Source organism: Osmerus mordax, chromosome 1, assembly GCF_038355195.1.
Source record: "Osmerus mordax isolate fOsmMor3 chromosome 1, fOsmMor3.pri, whole genome shotgun sequence".
In the NCBI taxonomy this organism is placed as follows: domain Eukaryota; kingdom Metazoa; phylum Chordata; class Actinopteri; order Osmeriformes; family Osmeridae; genus Osmerus; species Osmerus mordax.
Window position 1 is genome coordinate 18,079,247 of NC_090050.1, and position 17,681 is coordinate 18,096,927.

General features: G+C 41.2%; 4 protein-coding genes across 8 annotated transcripts; 2 read left to right on the forward strand and 2 right to left on the reverse strand.

Moving 5' to 3' along the window:
* Positions 1-1,705: 1,705 nt before the first annotated feature.
* dnajc14 (DnaJ (Hsp40) homolog, subfamily C, member 14) lies at positions 1,706-8,239 on the forward strand. Its single transcript, XM_067238965.1, has 7 exons — positions 1,706-1,832; positions 2,954-4,493; positions 4,672-4,778; positions 4,892-5,011; positions 5,124-5,284; positions 5,440-5,542; positions 5,826-8,239. Exons 2-7 carry the CDS (start codon positions 3,216-3,218, stop codon positions 6,121-6,123), a joined length of 2,067 nt encoding a protein of 688 aa, XP_067095066.1. The 5' UTR covers positions 1,706-1,832; positions 2,954-3,215; the 3' UTR covers positions 6,124-8,239.
* inpp1 (inositol polyphosphate-1-phosphatase) lies at positions 8,234-11,698 on the reverse strand. Of its 3 annotated transcripts, XM_067238969.1 has the most exons (7): positions 11,608-11,698; positions 11,428-11,515; positions 10,672-10,877; positions 10,513-10,573; positions 10,212-10,415; positions 9,932-10,103; positions 8,234-9,771 (listed from the first exon to the last, which is right to left on the reverse strand). In XM_067238969.1, exons 3-7 carry the CDS (start codon positions 10,873-10,875, stop codon positions 9,264-9,266), a joined length of 1,149 nt encoding a protein of 382 aa, XP_067095070.1. In that variant the 5' UTR covers positions 10,876-10,877; positions 11,428-11,515; positions 11,608-11,698; the 3' UTR covers positions 8,234-9,263. The 3 variants fall into 3 exon arrangements, with proteins under 3 accessions (XP_067095070.1, XP_067095067.1, XP_067095069.1); XM_067238966.1 differs by having other exon boundaries at positions 9,932-10,415; XM_067238968.1 differs by lacking the exon at positions 11,428-11,515 and having other exon boundaries at positions 9,932-10,415; positions 11,608-11,626.
* Positions 11,699-12,544: 846 nt separating this feature from the next.
* On the forward strand, positions 12,545-13,742 carry LOC136944234 (protein S100-B-like). The gene is made up of 3 exons (XM_067237918.1): positions 12,545-12,698; positions 13,183-13,324; positions 13,545-13,742. The coding sequence occupies exons 2-3, from the start codon at positions 13,196-13,198 to the stop codon at positions 13,695-13,697; spliced, it is 282 nt and encodes a 93-aa protein (XP_067094019.1). The 5' UTR covers positions 12,545-12,698; positions 13,183-13,195; the 3' UTR covers positions 13,698-13,742.
* Positions 13,743-13,873: 131 nt separating this feature from the next.
* On the reverse strand, positions 13,874-17,655 carry LOC136944206 (bile acid-CoA:amino acid N-acyltransferase-like). 3 transcript variants are annotated; one of them, XM_067237888.1, is made up of 12 exons: positions 17,594-17,655; positions 17,358-17,401; positions 16,473-16,682; positions 16,284-16,383; positions 15,953-16,149; positions 15,695-15,870; positions 15,453-15,569; positions 15,291-15,376; positions 15,069-15,162; positions 14,885-14,965; positions 14,652-14,787; positions 13,874-14,474 (listed from the first exon to the last, which is right to left on the reverse strand). In XM_067237888.1, the coding sequence occupies exons 2-12, from the start codon at positions 17,383-17,385 to the stop codon at positions 14,374-14,376; spliced, it is 1,326 nt and encodes a 441-aa protein (XP_067093989.1). In that variant the 5' UTR covers positions 17,386-17,401; positions 17,594-17,655; the 3' UTR covers positions 13,874-14,373. The 3 variants fall into 3 exon arrangements, with proteins under 3 accessions (XP_067093989.1, XP_067093980.1, XP_067093996.1); XM_067237879.1 differs by having other exon boundaries at positions 17,358-17,625; XM_067237895.1 differs by lacking the exon at positions 15,695-15,870 and having other exon boundaries at positions 15,453-15,565; positions 17,358-17,625.
* Between the last annotated feature and the right edge of the window lie 26 nt (positions 17,656-17,681).

Sequence of the window (17,681 nt, forward strand, 5' to 3'; positions counted from 1 at the left end):
ATTAGGGGTGTGGGCGGCGGGGGCTTGAAAGACCGATATTTTGTTAACCCTTCAATTCACCGATTTTATTTATTTGCTTTCAGTGTCATGTAGCCTAAAGTAGGTAAGCCTATATTTAACATGCCTACATACTGAAGATAACATGGAAAATATTGTGGGATCCTTTTCCCGAGTACGAATTCAATGTAATTTCATGCACAGGTCTATAAAAATGCTGATCACTTGGACATCAGCGTTGGGCAGCAACAAGAGGACAGTTATCCGATGGTTTGGGTATTCTCCGCATGACGCAGACAAGACAGGGGCAGAGCATTGGGCCTATGGACAGGGGATTCCCCGATGATGCAACAGGCATCATAGCTGCGTTGAATCAGAGAAGGCAATTTAGGCTTTAACATCTTTGTTATAAGGAGATGTAGGTGTATTCGGATATATTACTATATTATTTTCTTCAAAAATATAAGCAAAATGATCATCACATTGCCAAGTTTTTAGACCTCAAAAGGCTTGAATTGGGTAGGATATGAGTTTGGATTTTATTTTAAGTGATGGTTTACATTGTTATGCGCCTGATAATCCCAAAGAGGTTGCACAAAGCGCCATTGTCTCAGGCCCCTCCTTGTGCTCGGGTCGCTGGTGATGGGCGTAGAAGCATGTATCCACACCCTAAACTCCCAAGTTGTCTAATAACAAGAACTAACATTCTGTGGATAGGGCCTACGCTTAGAGGAGACCCAATAATGGCCTAAACTGTCCCTCGTGGTAGGTCCGGAGTTGACAGTGACTTACACCTTCTCATGTGCGCATTACCAGCAACCTCGGCTACAGTCTATTTATAGCCTATCAACAAGGCTAAACACAATTATGGCTATTGGTCCTACCCCTGGGCAGAGAGGTGTGTGTTGTTCATAGGTTGAGGAGAGGCAGACGACAACATTAAAACTAAAACGTGAACAGGCATTATTTCAGAATCAGAAAGGGTTTTAAATCGCCATGAAAGTTTGCACAGACAAGGAATTTGCTTTGGCAGGAAGGTGCTTACATTAAACATATATCGCTCTGGATAAGAGCGTCTGCTAAATGACTAAATGATATAAGAATCTTAAAAAAATTAAAGATGAGATCTAACTATACTAAAGGTATAGTTGCCATAATTTACAATATAAAAATAAAAAAAATACAAATATTACAACAAATACAAATATCACAAAAAATACAAATGGTAGCTACAAAATATTTAGAATGTAGCCCAGCCTAGCTGAGAATTTTGAGTAACTTAAATAAAAAATAAATAAAAATAACTATGCCTCTTAAACCAACAGGGTAGGCCCACAAATAATAGGTGTGTTCGACTTCATGCAGCACCGGCGGCGCCGACAGCTGACTGCAGCCGGTTGCCTTGAAGTTGAGAATGCCATTGGCTGCTTCAAGTCAGCCGGGCTGCAGGCGGCTGCAGGCGACGCCGGCGCTGCATGATGTCGAAAGTACCTAATAATGTAATTCCCAACCCTCAGTTTATAACCATTTAGATTATTCATGACCTCGAACTAATTAACCCAGCATGCTAGCCGTAACCGAATACATTTATAATTAATGAATGTATAGCTATAGCGGGCATCATGGATTGGATAGGAATGCAGTCTACTGTAATAGGGTTAACAGTGCAAGCGGAAACGAGGTTATGAGCTGTCTGATGCCAGTAGTACTACCCTGGAAGTGAAACATTGCAGCACAAGCTAGCTCGCTCGCTATATGCAACAAGGGCAACGTCGGCTGCCATTGAAAAGTAAACAATATTTGTCTGAGAAGATAACAAATTATTGAAAACGGAAGTAAGTTGGAACAAAAACTGATTTACATAGTCCTTGTTGGATTTAAGTTGTGCCTTGTCTTAAACCTAGGCTGCTAGCCTAGCTATCCTATTCGATGAGCTTGGCTGCACTGCAATAAGACCTGACTCTCGCACGCTAGCTAGCTATCTAGTTGCAAGTTAAAACCTCGAACTCGAAGGAAATATTTGTCGCTCGTCTCCCTTTCAGTTTTTACGGAAGCGAAAAGTGAGTTACTCTGTGCTGTGTCCGTTTGTCCTTATTAGGTTGAGTCAACGCTGGATAGCCAGATTGCTGATGTAGCTATCCAAACTCACCTTTTGGCTCGACCAGAACATTATGATTATTTTCAATACGGTCGGAAGAGAAACGATCATATCAGCACGCCAATGTTTACATGTTGACACTGGTTTAATCTATGGTCGCTTTCAAGTAGCTAATCTTTAATACTTTACGTTCTCATACGTGAGGATAGATGGGTTAATCAGTCATTTTTTACATAACGTTTACAAGGTTCAAGCTCACCAAAACACACATCTGTTCCTCTCCACTAAATATATTTTGAACGCAATTAGCTCTGCGCTTTGCCCGAGCTAAACACACTAGCTAGCTACATAATCTTAGAAACTACAGCAGTGACGTGCTAAGCTTAACAACAAATTGCTCGTGCTACACACTAGTAAGACGTATATCGTCTTCTTAACTAGCAGGTTAGCTGAAAATTAATTCATAAATTACAAATGCGTAGTGTCACATCGCCTTGTGATGGGCCAAGAAGGATCGCCTTGCTAGTTAAAGCTGACGTACTGTAGTTGGGCTATCTAACGTTCAACAATGCAAATGTAGCATCACGCTGACTAAGCTAGCAATAGCTACTAATGTAGCACCAAGACGTTTTGGCAAACCTTCCCATGCAGTGCGATTCATATCGAATGCTAGCACTTGCTCAAATTGAAAGCAAATACATTGTTTTGAATGAGCAATCTATCGAGTGTTATTCTATGTGCTAGCTATCTAGTTGGTATGTAGTTATCTCCCCGTGACATGGTATGCTTTGCCTAAGTTGATTAGGAGTTAAGATGGTAAGTAATGTTAAAACTAACTAGCTACATGTCTCTTCACAGGCAAGTTTCAGATGTTGGATGAGGCCAGTGGAATCCAACAAATGTAATGACTGATTATTTGGAAGATCTGCCAAGCATTTGCATTGGTATTTACTTTATAAAAAATGGAGCCTGCTATTCATGGATGCAGCCATCCTTTTCTGACCTTTCTCCCTTCTGAGGACTTTTGGTGAAGGCGTGAACTGACAAAATGAATCAGGGCCACCACCTTCAATGAGAGTGGGTAGTGTCCTAGCTCTTTATTCGAGAAACTGAAAGTAAGATGGATATAGGCGTGGCTGAAGGGGAGATGGAAAGCATGACAGGAGTTGAAAAAACCATCCTCTCAGATGTGCCCCTTTCATCTTCCAAGTTCACACCCAATGAGAGGGAAGCTAGGGAGGATGAGGCTGATGTTTTGGATGAGGCAGTTCCAGAGGCAGAATTTACAGACAATCTCGGATCATACCCTCAGGATACACAGAGCCCTGTCACCTTTGAGGACACTTTTGGGAACATAGATGTTGAGTTAAGTGTGACTCCAGAGGCTCAAGAGGAAGTTGGGATACAGCCAGAAACAATAGTGGGACAACAGGAGTTGTGGGGTAGAGAAACAGAGGAGGAAGCGGAAGAAGGAAGTCAAAATGAAGCTGGAAAGGAGCAGCACATGAATGGAGAGTCTGGATTAAGGAGGGAGGGAGCCGGGAGGAGAGGCAGACCTCGTAACAGTGGAGGGGGAATAACCACAGAACATACTAGCCACACTACATCTTCCTCCACTGCCCCATCCTACCCACCTAAAGGGTCCCTACCGTCTAGCGGTGGTCGGCACAAACAGGCTCGGAGACGCAACCACCATCACCATCAGGGCAGAGGCCGCAGGCGAATGGGCACCCAACTGGCCCTGACCTTGAGGGAGCTAATGTCTGAGTCGCTCAGTCCCTGGTGCATCTCCTGCATACATATGGTGGTGGAGCTCATTGTCACAGTGACGCACCATTGCGGCGTTTGCGTTGAGACAGGAGCAGTGGTGCTCTATGACTTCGGGTCCCAGCTTCTAGCAAAGATGACAGACCTCCCTGGGATGAAGGCAGACGCAGGGCGCACAGTGGATTGGGCAAGAGATATTGTGACAGTCCTAATAAATACAAGTTTGAAGTCAATTAGGGGGGCACAACAGGCTTCTGCATCCTACTTTGGGTTATTCTGCTCTGTGGTGCTGCGGGGAACCCATTGGGCCAAAAACACTTTGGTGCGTCTGGGTGGTGAAAGGGGTAGGCGGGTGTGGACTGCCATGCAGGATTCCAGGGTCTGGAAAGGGGTGGCCTCTATGGCAGAGAGAGTTAGTGGCTGGTTCAAGAGGAGAGTAACACAGGTGCCTGAGTCCACACCTGAGTCACCTGGTGGGACTGGAAGGTTTCAGTCTGGACAGGAACTGGACAGACTGCTGGCCTTAGCTCTTGTACCTGAGGATGAGTTGGACCCTTTTACAGTGCTGGGAGTGGAGGCCCATGCCACTGAAGCAGAGCTGAAGAGGGCCTACAGACAGCTGGCTGTCCAAGTATGTCTTTAGGGAAAATGTTATTAGCAATACAACTTAAATACTTGAGAATGTAACTTAATACATGTTACAATATAAAACTAAAGAAATCATCACTATACATGTTCCAACTGGAGTCTCTTTCAAAATGGGCATGCTTTTGTCTATCCCTCTTTCTCCGTCCATCTTTCTCTTTTAGGTCCATCCAGATAAGAACAAGCACCCTCGAGCTGGGGAGGCTTTCAAGGTCTTGAGGGCTGCTTGGGATGTCGTTAGTAACCCAGAAACACGAAGAGAGTATGAGATGTAAGTTTAGACAAACTCAAAGCATAGAAATGCTGTACTAAATTGCGAGACGAAATACCTAATTGCCACAATTGCACAGCAAAGGACATCACAATAGGTCTGTTACCATACAGGAAGCGGATGGCAGCAACGGAACTCTCAAAGTCGATGAACGAGTTCCTCACCAAACTACAGGATGACTTGAAGGAAGCCATGAACACCATGATGTGCACAAAGTGTGAAGGCAAGCACAGGTAAGTCGTTCTTGTGGCAATATATTCTGAATATTAGTTGGCGTAAAGCTTCTTTCACTACAACACATACCAATCTGGCATTATATAAATATTGCCGGCCTGTTGTGTACAGGAGGTTTGAGATGGACCGGGAGCCTGCAGAGGCCAGGTTCTGTGCCGAGTGTAATCGTCGCCACAGTGCAGAGGAAGGAGACCTGTGGGCCGAGTCCAGCATGCTAGGCCTACGTATCACATACTTTGCCTGTATGGATGGCAAGGTCTATGACATCACAGGTACCATTAGAAATGTATTGTTTGCATTATGTCACGCCATCTTTTTTCTGTGAAACGTGAGTTGGTCTCTTACAGGGGCACTAGATTTCAATTGAGACTTTGCCGTTGGCTTCTAATACCTTACTAATTAGTGTCACCCTCTCCTTCCCTTTCAGAGTGGGCTGGTTGCCAGAGGATAGGAATCTCTCCTGACACACACCGTGTGCCCTACCACATCTCCTTTGGCTCCAAGAACAATGGCAGCTCAACACGCCAACGGTTTGTCCCCAGAGTACAAGGGCATTAAGTGACAGTGAAATGAGCCCATTTGCTTTATTTAGATTATACTGACACTTCAGGGAACACTATGGTCATTTCTGATCCTAGAAATAGAAAAGAATGTAAATTACAAATTAAATATGAAGCATAGCTGAGGTCATCCATATTTAGAGTCTCTTTCATAGTTTAGATGGATGCTGTCCTTGGATGGATGCTGCTAACAGAACTCTTCTAGTTACATAAGATATGCTTCCCATCTCATCATTATTTATTTACCCTCCAGGACACCCTCAGAGCATCCACCAGGTCCAAGCAGTCCTGCTGATTTGCAGGATTTCTTCAACCGAATCTTCCAGGGTGGGCCCCCCAGTGACTTGACTGCAAATGGGGGCTTTTTCCCCTCAGGACCGCCCCCCCATCACCCCCCTGGTGCTGGACCTAGTGGACCCTTCACACCACCCCCACCTCAGACTGGCTTCTTCATGCCTGGGGGGCAGAGACCAGAGCCCAGTGAGACCTGGACAGAGGCTGGCAAACCGCCCCGCAGGAGGAAGAAAGTTCGGAAGCCCTTCCAGAGGTGAACCCGGTGGACAAAATGATGAGTCACCATAGCAACACAGGGACACTACAAACAGATGCCATGTTTGTCTCTTTCGCCTTTCGCTGTCGGTAGACCCAGACCTGCCCTACATGAGTTAAACTCAGGAAGATTCAGGTGGTCAGGACTGCCAAACACAGACAGACAACACAGAGGAGCCAGCCAAAGGAGAAAGGAAAGACTGGACCATGAAGTATTAAGTATTGTAGGGTTAGGAATTGGCATTTTTGTTGACTGACTCAAATTTCATGTTATCAATATGTTGTTTTGTGCTGTAGCCCCGCCACCGACATCAAGCCTAATGCTATAAGGACAACATAATGCTCTAGGTCTGACTTTCCTGCCAAATCCTGCATTGCATGCATGATTGCATCATTACAGTTCTATCACTTTTAACTTTTAGTTTTTGGCTTTAGTCTCCCTTTCAGCTCTCAGTTTCTGCTGTATGAAACGTGGAGCTGAGAGGGCTAATTGTGGCCAATTGGAATCAGCCAAATTTATGGATCAAAAAGCTCCAAACTAGGGCTGTCACTAAGTACGATTTTTAGTACTGGACTATTCTGTCCATTAATTGAGTTACTTACGAAAAACACTGGTTTATTTTCAAATATACAGAATTTGAATTTTATAGATATAATGAATCAGTTTTTCTACTCTTATAGACCTCATTTCTAATCTTCTAGACCAAATTACATTGTACACATTGTAATGTTTTTTTCTCACAATTACATTGTGTAGAATGGGCTTTCATGGACGCTGTGGGGACTTGAAGGTTCGAAAGGAAGTTTTATTTATTTATTAAATAACGCTTTATTTTTTATCTGAGACATTAGATAAATCAACAGAATAGTTAACTACCAAAGTAGTCATTAGTGACAGCTCTATTCCAAGCCTTGGAGAACATTCTCTTAAGGGCAACCCGACTGCCCATGTGGCTTTAACTCGCACACCCTTCCACTCGTTGCCTTCTTTGATCAATTGATAAATAAGGTTATCATTTGAGCAATTGCTGTTCTGCCATTTATTGCTTTGAATGAAAGTTAAAGAAAGTTTCATTGTCTGTAACATTTGTAATGTTTCTTTTGAATTTAAGTTTCAATCGAGATCAATCAGCATCTCTGTCAGGCTTTGATATCAGTGCTCCAATGCTGTATGCACAATATGCCTGTCAAAACATTGAACATTTGACAAACATGCTCTTTGACATTACATAATAGAAGGAAGTTTTCAAATAGGTATTGGTGAGTGTAAACAACAGTTTTCAATCCTGTAACATTTTTTGGCTATACGGTATCATAAAGAATTTAGAACTACAGAGGTTCATCTGTTGCACCAAACTGCATGTCTTGCTAAGTTTCCTGGACATACAAGTCTAAAGTATAAAAAAGAAAAGTAATTCAGTAGTATGAGATTATGTATACTGTGTCCAGGAAAAAACCCTCTTTCTGTATCAGAGGACCATGACTCAAGCCATGTGAGCCAGTGCTCAGGGGGTAAGTCTTGCTTCTAAGAATGATTTGTTAGAAGCAAGATGTAAAGCCTGTAAAAGTCCTATAAAACTAAGGGCGTGAGGATAAGACACGACTGCCTCTCATCCCTTAAATTGTCAATGAGTATAGCGCCCAAACTTATTCCTATATTCATAACCTGTCTTATGTTCAAAAGTCAAACATTTTGGAACAGTTTATTCATTTAGTTCATATTTAAAGCATGGGGTCAATCTCCAGTCATGAATAGCACCTCTGCTTAAACATGACAATCTAAAATTAGAAGATTGATATAGTTGGTTTGAGTTCAGTTCTATTGCACCTTTTTGTCATTCTGTGGTTGTTTGGTAAAGTGGAATGAGGGTCTCCTGTTGCACATGTTAATTTGCTTTCCTTGAGGTGAAAATGTTTGCAATGCAAGTGATCATTCGATTTTTTTTTAATGGAGGTATTATAGATTTTATTAAATCTTTATTTTAGGCTACAATGTCACTTGTGATGTTTAGATGTCTAATTGACTTAAGAATGTACATTATGGTATAAGTAGCAGTCGGAAGAAGCACGTTTATGAAGTGAGCCTGCTAATGAACGAGCCAACCACATAGATGAATAATGTTTCATTTTTATATTTCAAACAGAATATGCAAAAAGAAAATTGCAAAAAATCAGACAATCATCAGGGTTTAATGTGTATGTTCTCCAAGGGATGGTGGAGTTATGAGTTGGCTAACAAGTTTAATTTAATGATAAAGCATCACTGTTTGGTTAATTTTCTGCTTTCTCTGGTTTTCATATTAAAGTTGATTTCCCAAAAAAATATTGTAGATCTTGATGTTTTTTTATGTTCTTCTGTTAAGTTATAATATATGTAGTTATATATTTATTTAACCTTTTAGAGCAACTTTTTATTTTGTGACATGCATCTAGGGTCAACTCAGTAAAGTATTAGCCGTACATCCTGTTACCTCAAATTGGTCTAATCCCAATTTACTGTAAACCAAGAGTGATGCTATGGATGTTCCTCCTTTGGCTTTTTCTGTGACCTAATGAATTCACAGAGCTTTGTGACCTGACATATTCAGAGCTTTGTTGAGGGGAAAAAAGCCTGTGTATAGCCTGTCTCTTACAGCTCTGCTCCATAAAAGGCATTTTCTGGACTTGCAAATTCCGAACTGGTTCATTTGATTCTTCTCCACGCTTGCCTTGTTCACACACCATTATTGTCAAAAAGGATACACTTATGGTACTTACCACACATCTTATTGGGTTGCCATGATATATTATTAAACATCTGTATAGCAGACAGTTGACCATTCATGAAGGAGTTCCACATTATTCAAAAATGTTTTGCCATAAGATATTACCTAATTACAAGTGAACTTCTAAATGCATATTCAACACATTTAGTCATTTAGCAGACACTCTTATCCAGAGCAACTTACAATACAATGTGATGAGACATTCATCCCAAATACAGTAGTTTACAGTTCAATAAATGTTAACATTTCTAAGAATATTCACATTTACATATACATGTCTCCAATTTGAAAAAGAACTTGCACATCATTGTTGATATAAAACACAGATATCCTAGCAGTCAGCAAGCCTAAACCTGTACTAAACATTGCCACTTCAATTAAAACTTTCCTTTTAGTTCCTGAATGACTCTTTGGAGTAGTTTACTGTCTAGATAGGCCACCAGGCCTCCCTGGTTAGCCCAGCGGTCTGCCCCAGGGCTCTCTTTGTGGGGTCGGTGGTAAGTCAGTTCTTCTTGATGACCCTTCTCTCCAGAACTGGAACGGAGGCACTCCGCCAGGTCAACCATCCCCCCTCCCAAAGCCCGGAGCAGGGCATGAGGAGCACAGGAGTCCCACTTGAAGGTGCTGCCTTCAGAGAGTACATAGATGTCAGCCAGACCCTGGATTACACACAAGATTTTGTAGCCTGCTCCAGAGGCATACATGAGCCTGTCTAGGCCACACAGTGGGGTCAGGGCCTCCTTCACTGCCTGTTTCTCACTAGAGCTCAGGACCACTGATATCCCCCCTCCTCCTGTGCTTTCTTTGGTTCCGTCTTTAGGTCGGTCCACTGAGCAGGCCTTGAAGCTCCCATACGACACACCCCAGAAATGCTGTCCCTTCCATCTAAAACAAGAACATTTTATATAATGTATCACTGCCTATACAGTTTTCCTTTTTACTGACAATGAAAGCAACAAGATGCTATAAAAGTGTAATTCTTCTCAAAGAGCAGATAAGTAGTTTTATATTCAGTCAAATGGTAAAGCTTGGGGCTAAAACGTACCCCCCTGTTGAGTCTTTGTGGTGGAAGGGCTGGTTTATAACACCCATGACAGGTTCCCCTGTGGCCCGGAGGTAGACTCCAATCAGAACCAGGGCACATTGCAGACCTGATGGAGACAGATGCCCCTCCACCAGCACCTCCTCACGACCCTCAATATACTGACTGGTAGCATCTAAAAACACACAAAAAAGGACACTGAATTTTAAAATGTAAAATGTTAAGGTCCACCTGTGATTTGCCTTACTTTTTGCTTTTGGGCTAACACAGGAATGGGCGGTACCAATTGGGTCTATCCAGATACCCAGGTCTGTGGGACTGAGGGGCATGTTGAGGGTCTCTGTGCTTATGTCTGTGATTGCCACTGGATCCTGGTGGATGGCCCGAGCCAAGAGAGATGCTGCCATATGGTCACCATCCAACACTGTAGCCAGGAGAGCTGCTGTCTCCTCTTCCGTAACACATACTGTTACTGTCACGCTCTCCCCTGGTGGGAACACACACTATTAGTCAGATGACAACAATAGAAAAAGACAGGGGATGCTAGAGGTATGTTCTGTTGTTATTAAACTGTCATTACTAACCTAGTCCATTTTCAAACTTGTTCGACTCTTCGCCATGTATAAAGCCAATCATTTCATCAAACTAAAGAAATAAGGGGAAGAATTAAGGCTTAGGGCTTAAATCAACCACAGTATATAGTAAAATAAAATGATGATGCTTCTGAAAATTTTAAGCTCTACCTGAGTTCCAACATCATGGCGGATCATTTCTTGAATCACCACATCTGCCAGTGTCTTGAAGTCCTGAACAAACTTCTTGTTCTTGTCCTCTCCAGTCTTCTCTTGAACGAGCAGCTGAAAGAGAAGGGCCTCTTGTCTGCAGACCCGGGCCACATTAGCTGCTTTCTCAGCCACCCGCAGGAGCAGTCTCAGCAGATCAGCCATGACTGAGACATGAACGAAAGAGACAGACAGACAGAAGAAGAACATGAGAGAGAAGTTATGGGGGTATGGGAGGTGAAAGGATGGGGAAAAGGTGAACAATTCAAAAGACCTGAAGACAGATTTGGTACTGCTGTTTAGGAATGCAGGTGAAGTTGTGGTGTGTATGTGTGAGCGAGAGAGAGAGAGAGAGAGAGAGAGAGAGAGAGAGAGACTGTGGTTGTGAGCTTGTTTTTTCCATCTCTAGGGTGTATCTAAGTATAGAATGAAATCAGGACATCTCTGAAAATGTTTAGTGTACTGAGAATTCTCTACAAATATTAACAAACACAGGAGCAAATCACAAAGATATGGGTGCCTACGACGGGACATTGAATACTTTTTAAATAACAAATATTGCGGGTATCTCGTAATGTGGTGTCAGCAGTGCCTGAACGTCATAACCTATCTGTAATCATCAGATAATGTCTTTACGGCACCTATGAGCAAAAGCTATGAATGTCAGAATAAAAATACTAATAGGCACACGAATAGGTGCAAAATAATTGCTCTCACCGAAAAGGTTCAGGCTGCCGCTAAAACGTATTGGTATTTCCTTTGCCCTTGGTAGCTGGCCTGTTGGGATCCAAGCAGCAAATGTTTCCTGTGTGTCATGCAGAGCAAACGTCTTTCCCGCGTCGCCCAGAAAGCACGAACTGACAGTTTATACACAAATAGCGTTGATAAATGCCTTACCGTTAAACGGAGCTGTGAACTGAAAAGTTTTAGAAGATCTTTGGATTGATTACGTCGATGCAGATGTTTCGTATTATAGGGCGGGCGTAAATTTTCCTCTGACAAGAAAGCTTCGTAGCCGATGTGGGCGGAGTTTAAAAAGCACACTCCATTGAAACTAAACATTTCTCATAGATTAAAAACCTTTCCCTAAAACAAATACTGAATACATCCAAATATGATTATGCAGCCCTAAAATGTGTAACATCAGTCGAGTATGTGACATTTTATAAAGTTTATATTAGTTTATCATTTAAATGTTTTTGCAACATCTTATCCATAGCATTGCCCATTTGGAAGTGTTTAGTCAGAGGTGTGTAGAAACATCATTAATGCAGTAATACGAGTTTAAATTGGTTAACAATGGTCTTAAAGCTGGGTTAGGCAAGACATTAGCGAAGCTGGCTATTTTAGCTTCTGTTTGACACGATTCAAACCAAATATCCCCCCCAGTCACTCCCACAAAACTACAGTAACGCGCATGAGTGCAGGGGCAGAGTGCGCGCAGGTAGGCAGGTAGACAGATAGGTAGCCCGTCCAATCATTAGTCAGAGTACGGTTTAATGATTTGTTGTGTTTATAGTCTTGCGACTCCCACAGTTGTCGGATTGACTAAATATTCCCGTCAAACCTTTATGTATTGGTTGCTATCAAGATATTACTTCAAATATGACAAAAAGTGCTTCTCAAACACATTCCATTTTAAATAGCTTTTCATGGTCCGCAGCCTTCAACAGATGTGGGAAGAGCTAAGGCCAAATTGGCCTTTATTAAATTATTTCCTGTCCATTAAGCTAATGCACATGGGATGTAACTTTCTTCCCAGACGAGTTAAGCAGAAGATGATTTCAGATTGTCTAGAAAAGCCTCTCATTGCCACCAGTATCCATTAAGGATATGTTAGCCAGAGACTATAGTCTGGTACCACACTCCATTAGAAGAATAGCAAGCATCCCAGTGCTTTGCTACAATCAAAGAGTGACTCTCTACCAGGCTGTCTCTAGCAAGAATCTCTATCTTACACCACAGAAAAGGAAGGTTTCCTCATATAGGTAAGACCTTTTTGTAATAAAATTGGCATAATAAACAACAAATAATATTCTATTTAAATCACACCCACACCATCATTACATGATTCAAAACATGGTAATATAGTTTACCCGTGTTGGTTTTTATCCACGTCTACCATATTTAAAATAGTGTTTATATTTAACAGTTTATTGCCATGATTGCAATGATCACATGTCACACATAGTTTGCTTCTAAGCATGCAACCATTAGTGACCGTGTGGCACTGTGTTAACATTAAGCCTGAAGAGGATGACTTTTATCATTACAATGAAAGTGTATGCTTTTTCAATGAGACAATGTCATTTATAATTGTCCTTATGAATCAGTTCATTCCATTAATTCTGCTGTGTCTACAGTACAACATAGAACAAATTGTACAGTAAGGGTAAAGGTAAGGGTTTACTAAAAGGCACAAGTTAATAAATGTGTATTTGAAATTAACTGAAAGAAAATGTTTTCATACAGATCTCAGATTAACATGTCAGACCTGGAGAATGCCATGATCACCATCATCCAAGTTTTCCATAAATACTCCGGCCACAAATGCAAACTCAAGAAATGCGAGCTCAAAAATCTTATTAATAACGAGCTGAGTAACTTCATTACAGTGAGTAATATTAGGTCTATAATGAATGTATTACACATGTATAAGGCGTGATGAACATCGGTGTACGTTATTAAACATTATTTTATTTATAAATATCCACTATTCAAAAATGGGATAAAATGACTTTGCTTCTATGTCTGGAAAATCTGGGAATAAAATGAATGGAATTGCATAGTTTGACCTCCTACTCCCTTCCTTTCTCTGTATATTCCTTCCAAAGAAAATTAAAGAAGATGTAATTCTAGATGAGCTCTTTGCTGACCTCGACCAGAATCGAGACCTGGAGATCGACTTCCACGAGTTCATTGCCATGATTGCAATGGTCACAACATCCTGTCACGATATATTTGCTTCAAAGCACCACAAACATTAGTGGCATAATGTGAGCAATAAACCTGAAGAGGATGACTTCAGATTCTTACAGTGAGTGTGTATGTCTGTTTTTCAATGAGACAATGACCAGTGTGCTTTTGAATGTGAAAATGCTGGCACACACTCATGCAAAATGTCGTATCATCCCTTTTTAACGAGACGTGAGTAAATTAGACATCAGGTTTGGGTTACTTTATTTGTACCCGCAGGTAGATTTTGTCAGACAGACAGGTATACTGTACAAATTCCTACCAACTTAATCAGTGACAGTTTGGGGTTGGGTGTACCTCTTCCAGGTATCAAGGGACCATGGTCCAAATAGATTTTAAAATAGCTTGGAACATTATAAAATAAATTAAAATAGAAAAAAAATGTTCTTCTGCGTTATCCTCCAGCTAAAGTTTAATTGACAGTAGTTTCACTAAATAAGCAAAGGAAGAATTGTCAGTAACAGGATTGCTGGCTGGAACATAATTTGCTGGAAAGTAGCTGGCTGCTCTAAAAATGTGAAACTGACATTCTACTGGCGCTGAGCTGTTTGTGTTGCTTAACACCTTTAGGAGGGCGTCGTTATCTTACACATGTTTCCTATTGTACTTTTAATACACAAGATATAACCAATCAAATCTGAAAAAAGGAGTGACATATGCTAAATTATTTCCCTTTTTCAGGGTTCTTCACCCTCTTAGATTGCATTCCATAAATTCCAGAATCTTTGTCCAGGCGTGTTCCTGGGCAGCAGCATGGGGAGCGAGGTGTCCTCCCCAGAGTGTTATCACTACAGCAGAGACAAGAAAAAGATCAATTAGAAAAAGAGAAAGGACCGTCTCCCTCTAAAACAAGACTATAGCTTCTTACTCTCATCGTGTTTTTCTTTTTTGTACTTCACATTGTCAGAGATGTGATGTTATAGAAAACAATAAGTGCAAAGAAGTGCATGGGGAGGAACGCATACGCTTTTTTGGTCTGGTGGTGAACATAGAGGCTCGTGCATTCGGTGTATAAGGTGGCTCAATCAGGTGACCAGCACCTGGGTATGACAGACGAACAAGTAGGTGGGATTTTCCTGCAGCCTTAAGACTCTCCTCAATCTAGGGACAAATGTATAGATGAATAAATAGGATTATCTAGTTGAATAGAACAACCTCTCTTTGGACAATAGGGTGGAGTCTATCACACATAAACAACCTCATTTGCGTTCTCCATTGCTGCAAAGCATAGGTCATCTTCGCCAACAATGTACAGCAGGGGGCAGCAAAGGTTCTCAAGCTGCACACAGACACAGATGGGTGCAATGCTGGTGTTACAAATCTGAAATCTCTCTGATAATTTCTTACCCATTAAATATTCCCTTAGCCTAGATATACTATACCTTTACTTTGTTCTCTGGTGGTATGTTGTTGGGTAAGGAAACTTCTCTGAAACTGACATACCCCTGTTCATTGAAACTCCAGTGCTTGTGATCACTAAACAATAATGATGTGGGGAAAAACATACCAACATTTAGAGCTTAAACACAGCATAAAAAAAGTATTGAATACATTTATTCTATGTAACAATTCAGAGATACATTCTCATTTGTACAACTACTCACCCTTCAAAGATTTTGCTACCGCTGACATTATCTGATAGCTTGTTATTACTACCAATTGGTCCATTGATACAAATCACACACCTGGGCTGAGAGAAACTGGGTGAATTAAATTAAAAGGTATTTCACATCGGACCAAGATATTTGGTGTCCAAGTAAACTTACACTGAAACCAATCTGAGTGGCGATTCTAAGAGACAGGTAGACTCCAAATGAAAGGCCCATGACACCTATCCGATCCCCACACACCTGGGGATGTTCCTGTAGCAGTTTCAATGCTGCCTGACAGTAGAGAAACCAAGAAAAAATTAATGAGTAAAGAAACTGATTTTAACCTAACTGGCAACAATATGGAAAATACCAAACAAGAATGAAATACCTAGTGAGATACAAACTACCAATGTTACCCTAAAGTACTGGTCTCCCACGTTAATGCAGTTAAGAGGACCGGGAATGTCACTGTGACCAAAATAGGCAAGGGCAAGACTTGCAAAGCCTCTGGATGCACACAGGGCAGAGCGATATTCTACCAGTCCTCCACCCATACCCCATAGGTCTACCATAGCTGGAAATGGGCCTGGGCCTATGGGAATAAATCAGGGGTTATCACATTAGCTACTGCATATTCACTTATACTTTCCTGTTTATAGCCAACCAATGCTCACCGGGGGGTAGGAACAAGGTCCCCACTATTCCGTTTTGTCGTATTTCCATTCTTCTGACACCTGGAGCCATGTACCAGCGTTCTACAGTGACAGCTGCCAGCTCCTGGTTATTATTATTATTATCTTCAAATGTGACATGACCATCCAGAATAGATATTTGAATTGGGTACGGTGTCTCAACATTCTTCTTTCTTAGTCTGTAGAACAGGAGTTCCATTTGAACTGTCAATATTACTTGGATTGATTTAATTAATTGGAAGAACTATTCAGTGTTTTTTGATTGTTAAATATAATGTTTGTGTGTGAAATATTTAGTTTGTCTGTTACCCACCTCAGACCCTTTCTTTCCCCATGTGCAAGCTGCAAGCTCCAGAATAAACCCATTGGCTCACAGCCCACATATGAACCCCCCACAGACACATCCCTGGTCACTGTGAGGTTGAGAAATAGAGAGTAAGAGATCATGTGACAGATTCAGAAATTATGGCCTTTGAAATTTATAATAAGTTGCATATCTCACAGTTAACTCTGCCATTCTTATCTGTATTGTAGTGGGAGTGTGTCTCCCATAGGTCACCATCCTCGCTTTGCAAGCATGCACGCATGGTGATACGACAGAATGGGGGAAGGTAACGCCCTTCTATGGTAACCTCGTCATCGATGAGGGATCGAGTGGGTGAAATGGTCAAAAGAGGTGCTGGTCTGCAGTTGCTCCCCCAGCGGGTTATCGCTGAGGTGGAAAAAAACATGTACATTTTGAGGACTACGTAGGACTACATGGCATATCAGTTACAGAATGCGTATGTAAAAGTAACTTTTAAAAAGGTTGATACATATCTATATGTAACCAGATGAAAAATAAGACAACATTTCAATGGTGAAAGCAGTTGTTAAAGTCCTTAACCTTGTAAGACCCCTTGTAAAATTACAACATCACCTTTAGCTCTTTAATTGATAATTGTTTTTTTGAAAGACCAAATGTATCCAATAGCATTGCAAGGCAAGACAATAGGACCCATTGATTATGTCGTTCAAAAAAATTCTTATTTTCAATTGTGTTTTTTGGAGAGCTAAAGGTGATGTTGAAATTTTAAATCGGGTCTTACAGGGTTAATTCAGCGTATTGTACATATAGGCCTAATAACAGAGCTCTCAAGTCTCACGTAACACCTTGTATTTCTCACGCATTTCAACCATTTTAGTATAACATATAACTCAGCATTTAACTTGTCCCCCTATATACAATTAATGGACGAGGCGCAGGCATACTGAGATGACAGTCGAGTTATACAGAGTTAAATGCAAATCAGAAAACATAATCACCACCCACTCCCACCTCTACTTTGCACACATTTCAAAGTTGCATATGAACATATATTAAAACTGTAATCCATTTTTCCCTTACCCAAACCATGCTGAAGGCATGTCACCATCCTGTGGATGTTGATCCTTTGAAGAACATACATTTCAGAGTTTACACATTTCTGACGCACACACATGCGCTTTTAGAATTATGGTTTCAAGTTAACCATGAGAAATGGTTTACTGTTTAAAATGATCAAGTGAAGAACTTTTTTTTTTTTATGATTTAAAGTTGTTTTACCACCCTGAAGTAAGCAGGATCAGGTCTGCTCTACTAACCCGTACAATGGTAGATTAAACGCTTCAGGAACATTTTATACTCATGCAGTCACCTTCGACCTGTCTTGCACAACTTCCGACACATTCT